The following is a 22,916-nucleotide window of genomic DNA, read 5'->3' as shown; positions in this document are numbered from 1 at the left end:
TCTCAATATGCAACATTTATCACAAAAATAAGCAGTATACATCTTCTTTTGTGCACCATGTCATTTGTGACAGCTATGTCACTTTCCAACGTATGTATTCTCCAAGTGACTAGCTACAAAAGAAAGTAACCCTGTTGTTCCTGGAGGTGGGGATAATCAAGGCATGCACTGATTCCTGCACTGAACAACCACATGGTAAAGCCAGTCTGATTTCTATCAGTAAAGAAAATAATACAGTCTGCTTTGGGTCCCCATTGTGGAGAAAGGCAAAGTATAAAGGAAGTAATTAAGTAACAAATATAGCTGAAGATGGGGAGGGACACAAATTTATGATAAGTTGGTAGGTGGGAAGGAATCAGGGGAAACTGATGATATGAGGGTTACCAGGAAGAAGAAAAGTAGAAATAGTGTGAGGAAGAGGATATGGGGGGTATTTATTTTTATTTCTCTTTACATTTATATCCTGCCATTCCCACTAATGTGGCTCGTGGTGGGTAACAATAGTCAACCCACATTAAAATCTCACTAAAAACAATAATAAAACCCCTATGACCCACCCCCTAGGTGATGAAAAATTCCCACCTCCCCCTTGCAAGTTTCTGTGGTTCCCCACTGTGCAAGTAGGCCCAGTCACCAGCATCACACAACTGTACCCTAGTTTTCCCTGGTAGAGGCTGTCAAGGCAAAGGAAGGGGGGGGGACTGAAGTCAGGGGAGCAAATAAAGGCAGCTTAGCAGGTGGGTGGAAAGGAAAAAGTAGTAAAGGGGAGAGGTTAAAGGAAAGAGAATACAGTGGAGGGAGATGAGACAGCCCCTGCAAATCTTTACAGCTCCCCTGCTTATATTCATCACTTGTGAATTATTCACAGCTGCAAAGTACAAATTGGAAGGCCGTGTAACATCTTTACATAACCTATAGATTGTGTATGTAACACCGCAGCAAAAACAGCAGCTTTTATTTCAGTAAGAGTCCAAAGAGCAAAGTATTCTGAATATGTTCAGATGCTGGACATACAAGATTTCTTATCTGCTGTTGCTATCTCTATGGTTGTTGCTATTCTCTCCCCTTCCCCCTCCTGTAATCTCTTCATCACTTGCTGCCACCTGTACACATTTTTTATTACAATAAAAGCAGGAAAACTTCCTCACAATACTGTCACAATACAGATATGGCAAGAATAAACACCTGTGAGTTCACAATATTATTGAGCTCACAGGAGTAGGTATTATTGAGACTCATTAGCGTGACAATTTAGGAGTCATCCGTTTGAGTTTGTCTATTCCAGGGGTAGTCAAACTGCTGCCCTCCAGATGTCCATGGACTACAATTCCCATGAGCTGGTCTATTCTTTCAATTGACAGGAGCTGATTCACACTCCATTTGGATTTTCTGCACCAGGCATCTCTACACTTGATGGCTGGAACCAGATGTGTTGATGAGCACTGCATTTGAAGAGGACTTGCCAATTCCATTTGTGTTGTTATACCGGTGGGGCCCCATTGGCCCAGAGGAGAACCCATTTAATGGTGCAGTACTCAAGTAATAAAACTGCAGGTTGAAATCCACCCTCACAGTTCAAGAAACTGAATGCGACCATCATTATAACTCTCTATGAGTCAGGGCAAGGAAGAATACACTGGGTTGTTTTTAAGTGCCATCTCTTGGTCTTGCTGAAATGTCAAGCACCAAAGCAAACGCAAATTAAGGCCAGTGCCGTGGCATTTAGCAATGGCCTTTTCACAAATGCATAGGTAAAAGGGGAGTCCTGCTGATGGAAATCTGCAGTAGCTTCAACAGGGTTTTGAACAGTTCCTGGGAGATTTCATGTCTTTGTATCGAAGACGATTTTCACAAGAATCAATTCTTTCATTTTTACTCTGAAAATTGCCTTTGATACCAAAAATAATTAGTGAAAATGTCTCTGCTGGAGCATTTAGACAAAGTTTTCAGGAATAACAGCAATGGGTGGGAATGGCCATTTAGTCATCTTCTTTATCTACAACCTGTTTTGAACATGAAATAGTCCTGCCGTATAGTCAATATTTTGTCAGATCCCTAAAATGAAAAGAAAATAATGAGACAGGGAGTAAAACAGAGTGATTATCTGTGTAATTAACAACTGGCAAATATCAAGCTGCTGCTTTTCTCTGTTGGTTTTTCACTGTGCTTATCTCCCACATTGATTCTTACTATAAATTAGTTTTAAAAACATACAATGAAACTGTTTATTTTATAACAATGCCACAAAACCAAGCATTTTTTATCATATTATAATCAATGCCTTTACTCTTTAAATACACAATACTACAAGGTTACTAAAGGATCTCAAACCATTGAAGTACATATTAAATCTTTTAGAAAACAAATTGTTTTGCTTATCAGTCCTGGTAAGGTTTGCTGAAATCCAAGCCAGGATAACATGCAATTTTCTAAAGAACTGCAATTATTACTTGAATGAACAGCTCATAATGAAACTGCTTGTCATGAGGAGCACTTTCAAAAGAATAAACCAAGAGAATAACCAGTAATGCAAACTTCTGCAACCGAAATAATTAATCTCCATTATCATTCTGGACTATGTGACATTCCTCTTTAAATCTTTATATTGGCATCTAATATACCCCTGACAAGCTGCTGGGTTCTTATTACTTATTGCCTAAATTAGCATTAAAATTGGTTATGTATTATCAAAGTATGTCTTCCACATCAATAACAGTGTACAAAGTTGTGTACAAAGATTACCTACTCAAATCTTGAAATTCAGAATCAGTCTACCCTTGAGAGCTCTGTAGCTCTTCTGAGCCCACTCCATTTTCCTGGCCAGACCTGGAATCATAGAATCCTCCTTCCTTCTCTATGACAGACTCATCATTGGCTATCTCACTTCATGCAATGTTGGTGCTGGAACACACTGGTAAAAATTTCCCCATACAATTAATTTTGAAAGCTATGATCTGCCAGTAGCTTATTACATATGGGGGTGGGGGCACAGGAATGTGTCTGTAAAATGCTCTTAAGTTACAGCCAACTTGTGAACCCTCATGGGTTTTCCAAGGCTATGGATAAAGAGAGGTGGTTTGCAATTGCTTATCACTGCATAGCAATCCAAGAACTAACCATAGATGATCCAGTTTAGCTTCCAAGATACGATGAGATAAGGCTAGTCTGGGCCATCCAGGCTAGGGTGCTGCAAGAATAGGCAGACACTTCCACGTAATCCCTTCTAAACTAACAAGTTTACAAGCTTCTACCTCCCACTTTCATCATTCAAGAATCTTGACAGCAAAGGGAGTGTAGAGTGAAGGGAAGAATTCTACACACAAAACAAACTTAGGCCTGATATTTATACTTGATAATTCCACTGTGAATTATATGGAAACTAAATACACCATCCACCTCTATATAGCACAGCTGTTTGCAGGGCATGCTGATTCCACAATCAGTTTCTTCGGTGTGGATCTGAAGGCACCATATTGCTTTTCCTGGGGTTAGGCAAATTCAAAGGGGTTAGGTGACAAAGGGCTTTTGATGACAACAGGGAACTTCCACATTCCCAAATACCAGCAATAAGAAACAACAAGAGGAGGCTTTGGTCTCCGTACCCAGCTGGCCTTTCAGGGCAGTGGGCTGGGCACTTTGTGAAACAGAATGCTGCACAAGATGGACCACTGGTCAGATTCAGTAGAACCTCTCCTCTTATGTGTTTAAGCTAGACCTTTGTCAATTATTTAAGAGGAAGATATTTCTACTATGGAATATAAACACACCAGCATAGCCAGAGCCTCTGGGGGCATTATTTATACCTTTACTTTCATGCTTGCCCACACATCATTATCTCTCATTTGTTGCTTTGATGAATCCTTTCAAACTCTTCTTTCTGCTGATCGTACACTGCAAGGGTCCAAAGCATCCTTTAGACCCCCAGTATCCTGAGGCAATTAAGGCACTCTTGCCTCCATCGGCTCCGTTACTTTAAAGGGATTTTGAATCTTACCCTGTAAAAAAAAATTCAAAGTCACAAGGGATGGTGTTCCGTTGCTGTTTTACATTAGCTAAAAGAGATGTAAGAGCGGGAGAACTACATACTTAAACACTATTGACAGTTCAAAGTAAGGGAGAATGACAAAGTCCTGGGATATTGTTATTCCTGTGGCTCTGTGCATTTGTTCTATTTGAAAGCAGCTCACAGGGATAGTCCATATTGCCAGCAACCGTGTGAGGTGGAGTTGAGAAAGTAATTTGCCAGTCAGATTCCTCTGAACAGGGATTTGAATCTGTTTTATTTCCCTATGACCAGTACAAAGCCTGTGTTAATTATACACATATAATGCCAAAGGTACTGCTTTGTTTTTATAGGTGTCTTCTTTAAAATGTTCATTGATGTGCTAGTCTTCAACCAGACATTAAAGCAAGCTTGGTCTTGATCATTTCTGGTCACAAGTGGAGAAAAAGAGAGACAGCATTCCCTTTTGCACCAATTCTACTAGGGAAGCACTGTCTCCTGCTTGGTGTAGTGGTTAGGAGTAAAGACTTCTAATCTGGTGGCTGGGTTTAATTCCGCGCTCCCCCACGTGCAGCCAACTGGGTGACCTTGGGCTTACCACAGCACTGATAGAGCTGTTCTGACTGAGCAGTAATATCAGGGCTCTCTCAGCCTGACCCACCTCACAGGGTGTCTGTTGGGGGAGAGGAAAGGAAAGGCAAATGTAAGCTGCTTTGAGACTCCTTTGAGTTGAGAAAAGCAGCATATAAGAACCAACTCTTCTTCTTTTTCCAGTCTTTATGGGGGAGATTTACCGACTTAAGCTGCACTGCAATGAAACAATTTCTTTTTGCTTTGTTCTGTTAACATGTACAGAAACATGCCTGTGGCACCAAAATCACTGACTAGGGAACAAATTGCAAGATGGCAATCAATTGAGTAATGGGGGAGCATTTGATTAAGCATTTGCTTTGCAGTAGGTGGTGCTGTTGTGTATTACAGAACTAAAGAGCATAGGACTGTAGTTTAATTTTGAATACCATTTCAGATGGAGGCACCTACCAAGGCAACTTTTCTATTCTGCTTCACCCAGGGCTTGATCTATAGAAATAATTCCCCGAACTTTAATTTTACATCATATAGTAAAATAGTACAGCCTGCATTTTTTCCTTCTGTTTCTAAGAAATGATTTTTAAAAAACTTCAAAAGTATCAAAAACCATATGTGCCATTGCTATTCAGTAAGATAATTTGTTGTAAAGCTCTGCTCTTCTGAGGCATGATTTTCTAATGCAGGGGTAGTCAAACTGCGGCCCTCCAGATGTCCATGGACTACAATTCCCAGGAGACCCCTGCCAGCAAATGCTGGCAGGGGGCTCCTGGGAATTGTAGTCCATGGACATCTGGAGGGCCGCAGTTTGACTACCCCTGTTCTAATGTGTTTCTACTATATTAATATGAAAGCAAATGCCTCATTCCTTCCCATAGTTAGCTCGGGCAGATGCCTTGCAGTCTCTCTCACCCAGGCCTCCCTCACCAGCCTGAAAGCCAAGCAGATTTTTGTACCATCTGTTCACCATAGGCACCTTGTTGCAGTTAGGATGGGGACCGTTTATAGTCTTGTAAAATCGTGACTGCTTTATTATCCCACTGAGATGACTCATGATACAGCACAGTGTTTATGAGCATGCTTGATTCAAACCTCAACACTGTCATGAACTTTTTGAGCCTACCATCAGCAGTACCATGATAGGCATACTGGTTGACTGTACCGGATTACTGTAATGGTTCTTGAGATAATATAAAAGGCCTCTCAGGATTCTGAGGAATGGAACAGATTTGGAGCTAGAAGACAAGCTATTTTTTAAAAACTACAAAACATGCTGACTTCTGTATCAGCCAGTCACACAAGATCACAGTGGGACTTTACCAGACTTATTCCCTATTACAGTCCCTATTACTTTACATTATTCCTTACAAATTTTAAAAAGAATATATTTGCCTCCTGGCCTGTACAGTGGGAGGCAGAAAACTGAACACGGGTAACTGAGTTTAAATTTGCTGACAAGTCCAGAATTGTCTCAAAAATTATGGCTACATGTATATGAATCACATTTAACAAGTTATGCTTTATTATGAAAATACATTTATGTCCTACAGTTTTCCTAGGCAAAATGAAGCCTTCAGGGCCTCCCTGTAAACCTCCCCTTGGGTTCAGCTGTTTATCTAAGAAATGCCTCTCAGGCCCTCAGCCTCTCCCTCTCCCCACCCCACCCCAGAAAACACAAGGTTAAGCTTTCTAGGACGCCCAGCTGCTTGGCTTCAACAGATGAAGCAGGAGGAGGGAAGAGGTCCCTTGTAGATAAGCCAGCCCCAAAATAGGGTCAGGGCCAACAGGCAAAATCCAGTTAATTGTACTGCATGTACAAGAAAGCTCCCAGGGGATGAGAATCCAAAACATTTGTTCTCCTCTGCTGCTTATAAAATCATTAGAGTTATCTGCCTTTTATTTCATTAAAGTTGCATTTTGTGTCATAATTTTATATCTGAACATACATTCACAATCTTTGTCGACTGCAACTACACAATCAGATTCTCAGATTAATTCAGAATCAGTCCATTACAAATAGTCTATGTGATGAATTCAATTTCAAATTGTATTCAGAAATAATTCCGGAGCCACCTGGTACATTTCTGAGGGAAAGAGGAGAGTTTTTATCAGGAGTTCGGATGACAGAGCATATACAGGTGGAAAATAGTTCCCAAAAATTTTGATTAGCTACTCATGAAAGGAGCAGGATCTTCTATCTGATATCATGGAGTCTTCCATATCTCTTCTGGGTGTCTCCTAAGATCTAGGCCTTAGAGAGAAGAGACTTCTCTCAGTCTCTCAACAGTGACACTTCTCTGTACTAGAAGAAGAGCTGGTTCTTATAAGCTGCTTTTCTCTACCCAAAGGAATCTCAAAGCGGCATACATTCACCTTCCCTTTCCTCTCCCCACAACAGACTCCCTGTGAGGTAGGTGAGGCTGAAGGAGCCCTGATATTACTACGTGGTCAGAATAGCTCTACCAGTGCTGTGGAGAGCCCAAGGTCATCCAGCTGGCTACATGTGGGGGAGTGCAGAATTGACCTCAGCTTGTCAGATTAGAAGTTCACACTCCTAACCACTACATCAAGTTGGCTCTCTTCAAAAACATTAGCTTCAGAACTTATGCACACCCCTCTGGCTTCTGTTCTGTAAATGAAAATTATGCTATTTGTGCCCTTCACCATGGTTTACCGATGCAAACAGTGATGTGTTAATGCTGCAGGAAATTGATCCAAACCTTTACTTTCTCAGCACTACAGCTTTCAGGAACTGGCAGCCCAGGGTGGATCAGGAGCGTCATAGCAAATCTGGAGTTCTGCAAAATAGCTGCTGTCTCCTTATCCACTCCTACCACTTCTCCTTGGTGGTAGGGGAGAAAGGGAATATAAAAAAGAAAAATTGAATGAGGAGCAACTACGGGTCAGCATGACTTACATGCAGAAAGCCTCTGGTTCAGTCCTCCAATCACAACTACTGGGAAAGACTTGAGACCCCAGAGAGCCACTGCCATTCAGAACAAATACCACATTTATTACTAGCAATAAGAATGCCTGACAGGTAGTAGTTTGCTTTTTGATTCCTTCAGCACCTACTATCTCCCGTTCACTCCAATTCTATAGTCTTTCTATACACTTAACATTTATGATTCTGCTTGACTGAAGTACCAACTGATGACTTGTATTTTGATCTGTGATGATTCATTCATAGAATCATAGAGTTGGAAGGGGCCACACAGGCCATCTAGTCCAACCCCCTGCTCAACGCAGGATCAGCCCTAAGGATCCTAAAGCACACATACAACTTGTATGCATCCTAAAGCACACACAAAGCATCCTAAAGCACACATACAATTCACACATACAACTTGTGGTGTATATCAAGCACCCAGTTGGGAGAAATAGAACCCAGGTTAACAATAGCAGATGCCTGTTGGCTGGAGGTCATGCAAGGAGATAATGCAGTCAGCGACTCCCAAGGAACAGGAGAGCAGGCCCCAGTTCTTCAAGAAGCCAGCTGCACACATGTGGCTATGTTCTAAGAACTAGTGTGGAGTTGGATAGTTGGGGGGGGGGGTCCTCTAGGTGAGGGGACTCCATTTAGGGGTAAGAGCCTGGAGACAGAGCAGGCAATTATCAAGGATGCAGAACTGTTGCTAAGAGCTGGGGAACTTAAAGGGTGCCATTCTGCATAATTTGAGGTTGGTAGATGAGACATCTCCCCTTTCCTCTTGTCGAGCTGACTAGATATGGGGTGGAATTTTTCACTTCTCATACAGTTTTATGTTCCACAGGAGAGTTTAAGAACAGAATTTTCAATCTTCAGACCTGTACCTTGAAGTTGTAGTTAATATCAAACTCTGTTTCTTTCTCATATCCAGTGATTCCTCCATTTTAAATAACTTCACACCTTTGGGATGAGTTATCCAGGGAAATCCTAAAGAAGTGAAAAGTGGCAGAAATAAACTGGCAGTCACCTGCAATAAGAAAATATTGGCAAGCCTTAAGGTCACTCTCATAGGCAAGGTAATACCATTCCTATCTTAAAGGCAAGCTACCAGAGGCAGAAAGAAGGGAAAGCAAGATTCACAGTCCCAGTATTTCTGATCTGATATAGCACATTATGCTTTATGCACTAAGATGGTGGTGGGAATGTCTTGCATATTCCAGCCCTTATGGATGACAGTCCGTTCAATTATGCTTATAACTTCCTATTTGCTTATCTTGTACTAGATTCAAATTCTACTGAGCAGCTGGTTGTAGATGTCATCCATTCTGACCGAACCAATTACTTTTTCTCTGGCTCTCCCTAAACATCCCCCCTCCCAATTCTATTTAGTATATAAAAGCATCAACCCATAAGATAGCGACCCCACTGCATCTGATGAAATGAGCTCTGACTCATTAAAACTTATGCTGAAATAAGTGTTGTTAGTCTTAGAGGTGCCATTGGACTGTGGTTTAATTTGGTACTACAGAACTCTTTAGCCAAGCGGTCAAGACATGCATTCCCAGGAAAACCATGATCAGGTTTTCCAGTGAACATAGATCCATAAGCCACAGGAAGAGATGCCAATAGAGGAGTAAGCACAGAATACGGGTTATTTCAGCGCAACAGGAAAGGTATAGAAAGCCATCCCTCACTCACTTACATTCCTCCCATCACAAATATACTTGCTTAGTCTCTCTCTCACAACTGTGTTGCTCTAAGTTGAGGATTCTATGCAGTACACAAAGACACAATCATCGAGATTTAGTTTAGCATATCTTACCTGTAACACTTTCCAGCACCTTATTACTGATGGTTGATTATTCAAGAGGATGTCGCCAGTTGAAGTGGCAAGAATCCAACATCCACAGCTATTTTGTACAAATCTTTCCACCAAAGGGCTCCATGTAGGCACTCACCTGAACATGACATGACAACAAAGGACACTTGATGCCTAGGAAGCATGGATAAAAACTTTGAGTCCTAAGGATACTGAAGCCCCACGTCTTTTAATCCCTTTTGGTTCTTAATGTTTCCACCTGGCTCCAGATGGGTAAGAATTTAACTTTTAAAGAACAACACTCTACATTAGTCAAAAGAGAAGCTTAGGACTAGGACAAACCACATCCACTCTAGGAAGCAGAGAATATGGGTGCGGCAGACTGTACTTTTAAGAAGTTTAGACGTGAGGTAGAAATAGATAACAGACTGTGAAGAGTTAATTTTTCAAAGAGTCAGAGAGCCTTGTTCCAAAACATCTGATTAGTTAGCATCAGCTGAGCAGAGAAAGACTTCAGAACTGGATGTTGAGGGAGATGCAATCTGATTTCAGTCCTAGCCAAGAAGAGTCAAATATTGACACTTATGGAATTCAGCCTGACTGAGAGCAGTTTAACAGACAGGAGAAGTGGGTCAAAGTTGGCCTGGAAGTTTGGGTAGTAGGTAGAGATTCCCATTCAGGCCAAAGAAAGGAAATAGACGTTCTAGTGAGAGGATAATTTCCCTACCCAGTCAAACAGGGAGTTAGCACTAGTGTGCAGAGATCATTGGTCTGATGTTGTTAGAAACTGCCTTTAGAAACCCTAAAAGTCAGTTAAAAATCCACAAGTACTGGTGTTCCAAGAGAAGGGGTTTGGGTACTGGAAAGAGTGTACCAACCTTCTTGAAACCAAAAGATTCAGATAATACTCTAAGGTATACTAGAGTGTTTGGGGAAGCACTGGAACAAAAGCCTCTCAACATAAAGATTTGAGTAATTGTGAGATACTGTCTGCACTCACATTTCTCCCCACTGTCAATCCTGCTGAATTATGATCAATCTGAACCTAGATCTTGAAACAGATCTGCAACATTCCTTTCTCCTGACTGGAAACAGCTTTTACTAAGACACTACAATCTGCACTTGAATAGTTCCAATTGTCAGCCTTTTCTCTCTTGCTGCTTAATTGGGGAGGTAGCCATGTGCACTTTTGTCTCCCTTCCCAGCCAGCTCTGAAGCTGGGGGTGGGGAGGGGGGAGCACCAGCCAGCAATGAAGGAGCACAAGGCTGGAGAGGGCTTTATTTCCAGCCTTTTGTCCCCTGCCTCTACAGCCAGAGCAAGCTGGGGGAGGGGAGAGGGAGAGGGAGAAGTCTCCTATAGACTTTGAATTCACACCCCGACCAATCAACAATAGATTACCATGCTATGTCAGTGATGGAGGCATTGAGGAGAGGTTGGAAGATAACCTGGAAAAAACGCAGACATCCACACTTGCAGAACTGGGCTTTCAAAGCACGTTTAGAGGATTTAGAGGGTAATATCCACTCCCAGATAGTCTGGAGAAAAGGTGGTGTTACCGCAGAGTCAATTATGGACATTGCAGATGTAAAATTTAAAGCGATCAAAATCAAAGTGGAAATTGGAAAAGGTGCAGTTTATTTTTTAAAATCCAGGCTACTAGTGGATAAAAAGCCCAGTGCAGATAAGTCCTAGTTTAAGAAATTCTCATTAACCTGAAACATATAAGAACTAAAGGCTGTGCATGTACTGATTTTACCTCAGAGTTATCTATGTTGAGTTACCTCAGGAATTTTCAACCCCAGATTTGACCTGACTTTTCCCCTCTATTGTTAAATAAAATACCTTGCTATTTTGAATTACAAAATGCTTTGAGTGCCATTTAAGTTGTTTAAGTTAAAGCAGGCTCCTAATCCTTCCGGCAGATTCCTGAGCTGAGCCGACAGGGTGGGACAGCTAGAGCTCTTCAGCAAAGAAGAAAACACTTTACTATGGCTGGTCAGTGAGTAGAAGGAAAAAGAAACCATGGGTAAATCTTCCCTCTGAGATAGGGAAATGGACAGTTTGTCTTATCTACTCCACAAGGTAGTTCTGGGAATAAAATGAACACGTGGACAACAATATCCACTCTAAAAAGCTGAGAAGACAGGACCATCTCTCTGCCACAGTCAAAGCCTGCAGAGACTGAATGTTTGTCTCACTGCCGCACTGCTCCACCTTGGGTGTGACTGTGCACATAGTGTCCTATCATCCCAACATCATTTGGGAAAAGAACTCATAAGGAGTTGGTGAAGATGATGATGTCAGAGATCTCCTAATTCATTCTGTTTTGATGTAAGAGATTGCAATCCCAGTCCAAAAATCCTCATGCTACTGGGCCTGGGACTCTTGAACAGCAACCTGTTTAAAAGAGACAGAGTTCAAACCTTTTGTGACATTTCCCAGGAGAAACAGTCAAAAGAGAAACAGCTTTAAGAATATGCAGTACTGGGTTTGGATTTACATGTGGTCAGAAAGGAGGGGAGGAATTCTTTCTCCCCACAAGATCCTGTGTTTCCTGATCCCCTTAGGCAGGTCATGGCTGGCATATACGTCACTGAAATACATCTCTCCGCCTGTCTGAGAGAAACAGGAGCCCTAATCACAACAACTAATAAATAAATAATAAAAACTGTCTCCAGAGTTTGATAGGAGAAAGAGGGCATGGAGACTGACTGGGTTAAAGCCAAGGAAACTGCTTGGCTGGGACTGCAATGCCAGTTCCAACCACTGTTCATTAGCTGTTGAAATTTTTTGTTATGGATATGTTATGTCTTCTAAAGCAATTCAGCCAGCCCCGACCAGCTGAATTAACCAAGGTCTCTGAAAGCTGCCCGGGCTGTCTCCTTGTAAGAAAGTCAATCATCCTCACTTTGTTGATATAAACAGAATACAGTAGCAGCTGAGCAACAAAGCATATTGCAGGCAATGCAACCTGAATTTAGGACATGGTTCTGAAATTTCTAACCAGCGACTCTTTGCAGGAGCAGCCCTATGTACACACTTCTCTCCAGACAATGAACTCCAAAGGTAGCACCTCACTTAGGACCTCAGTCTCCCATCCTCTCCTGCAACTGTACTGTTCACTACCTGCATTACAGGGTTTTTACAAAGATTACAACATAAGATGCATGAAACTAATGACAGCTTAACCCACTACAGAAACCCACTAAGTGTTATTATGCAGAATCCCAGCATGCAGAGAAAAGAGCTGGAAAGAGTATCAACATTACAAGGTTAAAGCTTTCATTCTTCAGGCCTTCTGCTCCCAGGTCTATGTATCCAAGGATGAAGTTTACATTAGGTTTCTGCTAGTAAAATGTGTTCATGTGATAGTCAGTGTACTTCTTTGCCACTTCTACCTGAAGAAGGGAAATAAAGGCTCACCTTTGGTGCTCTCCAGCAGCCACCATGGCTGGGGCTCCCCCTCGGTGTGGCACTGTGCAGCTGCTTTTGGCAGCACCCCCCAGTGGGCGACGGAAAATCAGGGGTGCTGGCGGGAAAGTGGAGCAGGGGCTCAGGCAGCAGTGGGGGGGGGGGAGTTCCTACCTAAACTTTGGTCATGTCTATCCTAGAGCCCATTCTCCCCCAACCAGTTTACTGAATATGTAACCACCTCTTCCATTCCCACTGTCCAAATCTAATATCCAAGAGTTTTCTAGAAACTCCTCTATCACCAGGCCACAACCATAGTACCTGGGATAAAGAAAACAGAGGAACAACCTAATGTGAAAAGAAATGATGGGATGGAAATGATGCGTCAAGTCAAGTAAGAGTCAATCCATATCAACATTATGCCACAGAAGGCATACCAGTTGATCTCACCTACTGCTCTTCATATCCTTCTAGCATAGTTGAACAGTTAGAACATGTAGCTCTATGCAGAATTTCTCCAGGCTAACCTCGTTGAAATCTACTCAAGTAGTTCTGCATGGGACTGCAAAGTCTGAGCCAGTGTGGTGTTGTGGTTAAGAGTGGTAGTTTCTAATTTGGCGAACTGGGTTTGATTCCCCACTCCCCCATATGCAGCCAGCTGGGTGACCTTGTCATAGCCCAGTTCTGATTGAGCAGTCCTGTCAGAAGCTCTCTCAGCTTCACCTACCTCACAGGGCATCTGTTGTGGGGAGAAGGGAAGGTGATTGTAAGCTGCTTTGAGACTCCTTCAGGCAGTCTCTTATTATTATTATTCAAGTTTTTTTCCTATGGCCAAAGTTATCATCATCATCATCTTATATATTTCAGAAAATTAAATAAATATAATGAAAGAAACATCAAGAAAACAGTAAAGGAAGCAGGCTATACAATATAAATCCTATTCATCATTCTTGCAATTAAAAATTAATTTTGAAGAGTTTATACTGCAACGCATGCAATGTTAAAAATACGTCTCATGCATTTTTAATGTGACATTTGATGCATAGTCAGTCCTGTTGTCTATCAAAGAAAAGGCCCAACAGCTCCCTTATAAATCCTTTTTATTCAATGGGAACATAGAATGTAATGTGACAATTGGTCTATCACTGCTGTATCACTCTGGCAAGACCTTTCAGATTATAAGACATTATTAAAGCATCCTCTGCTTCACAAAGGATACCACTGCAGTTGGCTTCAGTGTTTTGAGAACAAAGTAAATAACTACTAGTTTGTTAACATTACAAATAATCTGCATTTCCCACTGAAACACATGGGGGATTACAAATCTATCTAATCTACAAAATGGGACATACAATTTGGATTGCAGAGATCTGAAACAGAGCTCCAACAAAGCGTATTTTGTATTAGCCCACACCTGCTTCATCACTGTTACACATTACAGACACTTTGATTGAATAGGCGTTCAAGGGCCAGTCACTTTATAGATTGTGTCCACCCTCCACTTTACCATTCTTGTTTTTTTGTAAAGGAAAGGACCAAGGTCACACTTCATTACAGTTCGCTGTAGGGGGCAAAGAAGGCATTCCATATATGTCATCATGATAGGGGGGGAGACATGATATACAGATGTCAAACTCTTCAGAATGTAGATTCAAATGAGTAGCCATGTTCTTCAGAACGCAGTGTTTACAACAGCCTTTCACAATTTTTTACCATTGAGAAACACCTGAAACATTCTTCACACACTTTGTTCTATGATAAATGATGTATGTCACCCCAAGCTCATTGGAAAAGAGTGGGATAAAAATCTAATAAATTTAGGGCCAAGCACAACCTTCCATTAATCTTCTGTTCGTTTTAACTCATGCGCACTTGTAAAGACCTTCAGTCCTCTTCATTTCCACAGTACACTTAAGCATGTACTACACGTAACTTTGCAATTAATCTCTTTGCCATTATGTTTACAATCAGAGTGAGGAAAAATTATCATTGCCCTTCTCTAAGCAAAATATGTCTTTAATAACAAATGAAAAAGGAAATTCTATCAAAAAGTGCACATTAAAGGCTCTATATCTTGCTTCCAAAACAAATATCTCACTGACTGTACATAAGGCATTCTCAAGGGACAATGTTGTTCAACAGATGGTCCCAGTACCTCTCCAGCTGTATATCTGAAGAGATTACGTGGTCTATAGAGAATTATATAATGAGTCCAAGGATGCCTAATCAAGAGCTGTAACAGCAGCGACCATGAAGGAATGCAGTTCAAGGCCAAAACAGACAGCAGGGAGTACATTCCAGACCATGTTCCACAGAGAAAATTCACCCACTACAGTTGTTTCAGCGCACCTCACATTCAAACAACAGATGCCATACTGGAACAGGGGAAAGATCCATTAAAAGTGAAATTGCTAGCAATTTATTTATTTAAATATTTGTACTTCACTTCCCAAACATCTTTCATCACAGCTGTGTGCATTGTCTTTGTATGATGAAGCATACCCAATTTTTGAGAGCTGGCTTCTAAGCCATTTGTACCAAATTTAAATAAATCTCCAGATATCCAAACAGCACTCAGAAATCTTGGCTCCCTCTAACTAAACATGAAGCAGAGACAGGATCCAGCCTTTGAAAATTTAGGAAGTAGATTTCTGTCTTCAAAGTTGTTGGTTGCCATCATTTCTGCATCAGATTTCAAGGAACGAGCATGAATATTTAAGGAAGATGTGCTGCGCTTACTATTATAAGATTTTTTTTGCCATTTCCTAACTACCTTAAGAAAAAACAACGTATCATAAAATAAATACACGGAAGAACCATCTTTTTAGGAAGGCAACACTTGCAATGAGAAAAATTAACAGATGACTTCCTTGTCAAATTAGGATCTTATGCAGAGAGCTACAAGTACCACTGAGAAACAACCATCATCACAACTAGCATGTGGCATTTGGACAAGGACAGTCTCATAGTGCAATGGCTAAAGCAGAATAAGAAAGGAGATGGGACTCCACAATTCTTGAGACACAGTTTTCTCCATCAGTTTCCAGCCATTCTTTGGTGCTGTCCATTGCTCTCTCTTCATTTCAAAAGATGGCTCAGTTGATCACGCAAATTAGAAGACTGCTCAACACTAAAGAAGAGACAGGAATAGTCAACTGGTTACTTATAGGTGTTTGGATACGTAATTGAAGAGCTTTTGCTGGGAGTAAGTCCCATTGAATAAACTGGGATTTATTTCTAAGTAGATCTGTTTAAGGTTCCCAGCATTTCCCACTAAAGACTGCCTCTAGCAAGAACGGATTTAGCTTAGAAAGCAGAATAAAGAATAACCAGGGCAACATGCAAGCTAATCAGCAATCAGAAGGATGTATGCTCTCTCACAGCTAGAGGTTAGCAGGAAAGGGGATAAGAACCATGGTAGTAGAAAGCTGAACAGTACCTATTATAAAGAGCTGCCTCCCTGACCACAAGAGGCCTTGCTCATTTTTTAAAGACATCTTAAACCCTTTATCAGTCACTCGTTCAGCATCTCCTTTGTTTTTCACTAGGGCTATAAAAAGTAAACTCCATTTCTTTAAAAAATGGAAGTAGCATTACTATTAACATTATGCCTCAATGGTGTGCCAAGTATTGTACTGCAGGTCCATGGCCCTAAATCACTACAGTCAAAGTAGCCTACCCAGGATGAGAGAGGAGTATATTTAGAAAAAAAAAATAATGACAACAAGAAATAAACTCACTTTCTCTGAATAGCTTCTTGCCTACAAAAATACAAGGAAAGTATTATAAGGAAAACATTTACAACAAACTTAGAGGAAGAGTGCATTTGAATTAACACCAAGTTGGTGAAGAGATGTATATCTTAGGAGGCTACAGAATCAAGGAGTAAGCAGGTTCTCAAGCCATACTGCCACAATATTTAGAACTGGATTACCACCCACTGGATCCATAATGCAAAGATACCGGTGAAGTATAACTTCACTTTTAACAGGCAGTATTCTATTAAACTATTATGCTACTATCACAACCCAAAGAAGAATAGCATACAGTATGGATACTATTTAAACCTAAATTATTTACATTTTAACACTAATATTTCCATTTGCTTTGCCATTGTGTTAACGAATTTCTACAGGCTGCCTGAAGAGCCTTCTGTCTGAGAGTATAAGATAAAAACAAGTTTAAATAAATATGCAGGGAAGAAACCATTATCTTACCCTAGAAATGAATAAGAGATACTCTTGGAATTCCGGTCACAGAGGATCCTACTTTAAAAGCTCTGAGTTCAGTTTCAATCTTGGTTCATAGCTCTCCTTTGCAAATGGTATAAAATGAGCTACACACAATGTGAGATCTATGCAGGAAACAAATGTACTTTCAAGATCAACCCATCAAATACTGGTTAAATGTTGTATACTACTTACTGGTACTGAAGATGCGTAGTTATAATGGCCATTTTCCTTAAACTCTGCAAAGGACAAAAGAGGACATTAAGTATTCTTTCCCAATATGATTCTACCAGCATAAGTGTTTCATGGGGCAGTCTCCATCAATTAAAAACCATAATGTATTACTATCTCACAGGGTAGAGTATCTGTTGCTCTGAACAATTCCAATTTTTAAAAGTCAGCTTCATTATAGAGTGAGAATTTTCATTACACTAAAAATCTAACTATTTTGGGGGATCTCCTTAATTATTAAAGAAAATTCTGATCATACTGCATCGTTATGTTGTATCACCCAGGCAGATGGGTGTCATTAATTAACAAGTCAAAACTGTTCAGAGCATTGAGAAAGTGTTAATGAAACTTTTCAGCCAACACAGTTTCTAGCACTTTTCCAATTTAGCACAACATTATGTCTCCCTCAAAAGGAGGGCAGGAAGCCGATAGGCACTCCTCCACTACCAACAAGGAAGACATTAGGAGGAGAGCAGAAGCCACCAACAATCTCTCCACAAGGAACCTTTTATTGAATTGCTGTGTGTATTGTCTTGATGACTGTGAGGCATTATGGATAAGAAATAACATATACATAGGGATTTTTATCCTATGAGCAGCAAACAAAATAAATTTGAGATTTTAAATTCATGAGTTTAAGCTTGGTAAATAATCAAATTTTGGCTGAATGCAGACCATCATACTTCCTGCCACCAGCTACCTAGTGTAGCTCCCCCCAAACGGAAACTATAATTACAGTGCCCTAGGCTTGATCATTTTACTTGCTGTTGAGAAAAAGAGAACAGAACTTTGTTCTCTGTACTAGAAATAACAATATGGTTGCATTCTGTAAAACGTGTTAAACTCTCCTTTAAAAATTGACCATGAACAATAGTGTCCAGGCCTTCGTCATCTGTAAACCACTGGAAGTGGTATAAATAATTGGTTATGGCCTAAGTGGGAGGAGAAAGGGGCAGGGCCAGTCCAGGATAGTGGAAGGCGCTGATTTGCCCCTCACCAGGACTGACAAGAATTCCAGCCAGTCGGGTGGGGGGTCAATTGGAAGACACAAAGCGCCTTCCGATTGGGTCCTCACCAGGACAGACCAGAGTTCCATACCGCCCACCCAGCCCAGCTAGGGGCCATCTAGAGACATCGCTGCCAGTCTGCTCCTGACCACCACAGGGAGAGGAGGTCAGTAGGGCTGCCAAGGGGGATGAGAACAGAGGCTTGGACAGGCTGCCCTAGCCCTTTTCACCCCAAGGCTGTCCTAACTGTCATGTCCAACTGTAAATTGCCTCAGAACACTGACAGAGCTGGCAGAAGGCTGGTGAGTGTGCACCCTCCCCCCTCCCTTCAGGCCTGCTGTGAAGAAGCCTTTAACAACCCCTGACTGAGGGGAGGGAGGCGTTTCTGAGAGCGACGCAGGGGAGCTTCAGGGCATGGGGGTGGGCATTCCTTTTGTGTGTGTGTGTGTGTGTGGGGAATTTTTCCTTCTGCCAAATGGCTGACAGGGAGGCCACAGAAAAGTCCCTTCTCACTTAAAATACTGCTCTGGTCGGGGGTTAGACTCAGTCAAGCAATGTGTATTTCTTCTTTGCAACTCTCTGCAGATTTGAGGCCACTGCACAGTGTTATTCTGCAGATGAAACTGGATGCTGTTGCGAAGGTTTTTTTGTCTCCTGTTTCATCTGCATAACAACCTTGTGCAGTAGGCCTCAAGTCTTTCAATTCAACAACAATCTGTTTGGGAGTCCTTAAATGTTTCTTCTCTACCACAACCCTGTCCAAAGTAGCCCTTTCTGCCTGGGGGGCTCTCCAGGCCCCACATGGAGGTTGGAAATATTCCTGGAGTTCTGGAGTTGGAACTTCAAAATCATACAATGCCTCAGAGTCCAGCCTTTGAGGAGGCAGCGGGTGTGCTTCTGGGCCTGGGGGGGGGGGGAGGAAGCCTTCCCCCCAGCCCCAAAAGCATACCTAGCGCCCGTTGTATTTACAAGTATTTAGGGCCATATATAAGATGCTCACATAGGTTCTTTGAAATAAATGCTAAGGATGCATAGTGTTTCTTTTTACTCAAAACACAAATTTGTATCACATCTCAGCTCTGTATCTGGACTGTAATCAAGCATTACATTCTCTGCAGTTTGTACAGTGTTAAGCTACCTAAGCATCAGGCAAAACACTCTTGTTTATGAATAAATTTTTTCTTACGTCTTCAGAGTGCAGAATAGCATCCTCTTGCAGCACCATGTTTCTGGCAGCCTGCCCAAGGAACTGAAAGACACAGAAGTATCAATAAGATATTCAGCTTTAATGATCTGGGGAGATGGCAATACAAAGCTCAGCCTATACTCAGTGGCTGTAATTCTGATAGCAATCATGCTGCTTTGATTCCTAACACAAACTTTGTGTCATCTTTTATCAAAGCCAACTAAAATATCATAAATTGGTAGGTAGGCTTTCAAGGGCTCCAGAACTTTTCATTAGGCACAATATTCAGTACCCAAAAAAAGTAGGAGAAAGAAAATAAGTTCTTTCACAACATGATGAAAACACAAATGGGATTTAAACTATAAGCAGGACTGTTGGCCCAAGTCGTGAGGAATTCTCTGGATGCAAAACTGATGCATAACCCATGCCAAAAAAACCTCCCAAAACTGTTTTCTGAAACAGTCTCTCCATATAAGAAAAAAATGTCTTACAAGTTATATATTCAAGAGAATCAAATAAAATAAGCAGATGAAACCTCCTATATGAATCTACATGTGTACCCCAGTCATCTTCAGTGGTACTGTTTTGGTTGTACTTTGGTTGTAAATCTTGGGTTGGATGGCAACCCAAGAGAGTGCCTTTCTGGCTCTGGCACCAAAACTTTGGAACTCCATGCTCAGCAAGATTCATCTGCCTCCCTGATTCTATCAGAGTCTTTTGCCAATAGCTGAACACCATTTTTGTTGTTGTTTCATCTAGCATAATCCTCCATATCAGTAGCTAGCCCTCTTTCTGGTGTTATGTGTTTCTAATTGAATTATTTTATAACTTTAACTGTATTTTTAATCGCATGTTTTAATGTTTGTAGCAATATTTTTTTCCTTTTATTTTTATGTTATTACTTTTGTAGCATCCTCAATACATGAAGCCTCGCAGAGCAGATTCATACAACCTACATTTCCATAGCGAAAGTAAACCAACCAGAGAGACAGTCAGGATGGGAAAGGGGGGTTAAGGTAACAATGTAGTTATGCATACTTATACTTGGTCTGATTGGGAGTAGAAAATGTTAACTAAATCATATAGTCTATATATCTGTATCATATATCAGGAGGCAAATACTCATTTATCCTCTCAAAGGAAGTCTCCCACCAAGCAATATGCCTTTTTTTCTTAGCAGTATGTTAGTCACAAGACTCCAGTTTACAATGGAAGAACTGAAGATGTCGTTTTGTGTCCTGATGATAGAGCTTTGCTCACCAAAATTCACTATTATTCATAGCTGTACATCTGGAGGTAGAAAGTACAAACAAATACGTTTTCTACCCCCTCTCTCATGCTACTTGAAAAAGTAATCCTTCTTGGAAGGAAACCTGTGTTGATAGGGAGCCCCTTTCAAAAAGAGCCATTTACACACCTTTACTCTATACAAATATATATAGCATAACCACTAGCTTGGGAACACAGCAGAAAATAACTGCAGATGTTTACTATCTGATAAACTGGTAGTAAGAACAATAAGAAAACTTTACCACCTTTGCTACTGAGAATGACACAGTTTTAAACGCAGCAATTTATCCACATTTCCACGGGCACTCTTTAGCAGAAATTAACTGCCAGCTTGCGCAAAATTATATCTGTTTCGGTGCCCCTAACTTCAAAAAAAGAATAGATGGATAGAAGGTTAATTCCTGACTCTCCATGACAGGATATCTTTAGAAGGCTGAACGATGGAAGTGGGCGATTGGTCAAATCCTAAATATATGTCGCTATCTCTCACCTGGCGAGATAATCATGGACACAGGAAAACAAAGATGTCATTTAAAACGCTAACCCATCACCGTACCAAGAACCTACAAGTCCCACCATGCACTGCGTTTCCCTCAGCTTCTCTACATGCCTTCAACAGCGCGTTGCTTGCTGGGCTTAGTAGTCTCACTCACCTCGGCGCTTCGCGATCCCCTCAGCACCTGTTTGGTAAGGGCGATAACATCTGTGCCGCAACTAGTCACTTTCTCGGTCAGCAACCCCTTCACTGAATGCCCGAATCGCGCCTGAGCATCCATCGTACTTCCCGCAGGAGATGTCGCCATTTTACTTCCCTTCCCGAACGTTGCCTATGTCTCAAGTTAAAAAAATGTAGCGACGGCGAGCGAGAAGGGGCAAAACAAAGGAGAACGCATATTGGCTCGAATTCTCGATTAAGTTTCTTTTCTCTAGCAACAGCATTATTGATGCCGTCGACTCTTAGCCCCTCCCCCACCCCACTTCACAAGGAACTTGTGAAATTGACAAACAATTAATACATTTAATTAACCTTCGCCAAAGGTAGCTTCAGGTGGTAGTCGTGTTGGTCTGAAACAACGGAACAAAGTTCGAACCCAATGGCACCTTTAAGACTAAAAAAGATTTATTCTGTGTATAAACTTTTGTGTGCAGGCGGACTTGCAGTTCACACAAAAGCTTATTCCCAGAATAAACCTTACAAAAGGGTTACAGTCTAATAAAAGCATATACTGTAGCACATTGTAATAGTCCAATACCACCTTTAAGCCCAACAAAGATTTATTCAAGGCGTGAGCTTTCATGTGCATGCACACTTCCTCACCTTGTGTTAGTGTGCAAGGCACTACTGGACTATTGCTTTATTTGATAGGGCTGCAAAACATTTTGAGCCCAAAGTATTCTTCTCCTGTGGCAGACTGCAGAGCCCTTTTACACCATCCTACAGATTTCCATCCCAAAGTGTAACTGGACTGTGTAGGTAACACTGCCCATAGGTGTGAATTACTAAAGATAGTACCTAAAATGCGTCCAATGTTTGTAGTGGTTTGGTGTAGTGGTTAGGAGTGCGGACTTCTAATCTGGCATGCCAGGTTCGATTCTGCACTCCCCCACATGCAGCCAGCTGGGTGACCTTGGGCTCGCCACAGCACTGATAAAACTGTTCGGACCGAGCAGTGACATCAGGGCTCTCTCAGCCTCTCCCTCCTCACAGGGTGTCTGTTGTGGGGAGAGGTAAAGGGAAGGCGATTGTAAGCCTCTTTGAGCCTCCTTTGGTTAGGGAAACGCGGCATATAAGAACCAACTCTTCTTCTTCTACAACAGTGGTCCCCAACCTTTCTGAGGTTGGGGACCGGCAGGGCATCGGGGCGCGGCCCGCGACCTGCGCGGGCCGCGCCCACGCATCGGGCCGCGCTCCGGGTGCCGCGCCCGGGTGCCACGCCCGCGCATCAGGCCGCGCCCACACGGGCGCGGCCGACCCTGATTCCCTCTCCCCGCCCTCCCGCAGTAAGAAGCTTGCGGCCCGGGAAGTTTTTTACTGCGGGGGGGCGGGGAGAGGGAGCTGCGGCCCGGCGCCATGGCCTTCGCGGCCCGGCACCGGGCCGCAGCCCGCAGGTTGGGGACCACTGTTCTACAATACACACAATTTTCGCAGAGTCTTACCTCCATCCTGAAAAAATACCCAGAGGGTTCCATGTTCCATTGTTCTGAGCGTTGTAATAACTTTT

At 41.9% G+C, this 22,916-nt stretch overlaps 2 protein-coding genes across 2 annotated transcripts; both read right to left on the bottom strand.

Moving 5' to 3' along the window:
- Nucleotides 1–13,146, bottom strand: AS3MT (arsenite methyltransferase; the record flags this gene model as incomplete). Its single annotated transcript, XM_077350942.1, is given in 10 exon segments — nt 1–2,055; nt 3,804–3,941; nt 3,944–3,995; nt 7,312–7,437; nt 8,405–8,547; nt 9,343–9,379; nt 9,381–9,479; nt 11,876–11,956; nt 12,610–12,758; nt 12,948–13,146. Coding segments are annotated over 9 exon segments (996 nt in total), but the record flags the coding sequence as incomplete, so codon positions are not given.
- A 688-nt stretch (nt 13,147–13,834) lies between these two features.
- On the bottom strand, nt 13,835–21,548 carry BORCS7 (BLOC-1 related complex subunit 7). Its single transcript, XM_077349586.1, has 5 exons — nt 21,348–21,548; nt 19,405–19,467; nt 17,176–17,219; nt 16,492–16,512; nt 13,835–15,881 (listed from the first exon to the last, which is right to left on the bottom strand). Exons 1-5 carry the CDS (start codon nt 21,495–21,497, stop codon nt 15,830–15,832), a joined length of 330 nt encoding a protein of 109 aa, XP_077205701.1. The 5' UTR covers nt 21,498–21,548; the 3' UTR covers nt 13,835–15,829.
- Nucleotides 21,549–22,916: the final 1,368 nt, after the last annotated feature.

The sequence above is a fragment of the Paroedura picta genome, chromosome 8, assembly GCF_049243985.1.
Source record: "Paroedura picta isolate Pp20150507F chromosome 8, Ppicta_v3.0, whole genome shotgun sequence".
NCBI classification, from domain to species: domain Eukaryota; kingdom Metazoa; phylum Chordata; class Lepidosauria; order Squamata; family Gekkonidae; genus Paroedura; species Paroedura picta.
The sequence above is the reverse complement of the archived record's forward strand: the minus strand, read 5'-3'. Positions and strand labels throughout refer to the sequence as shown.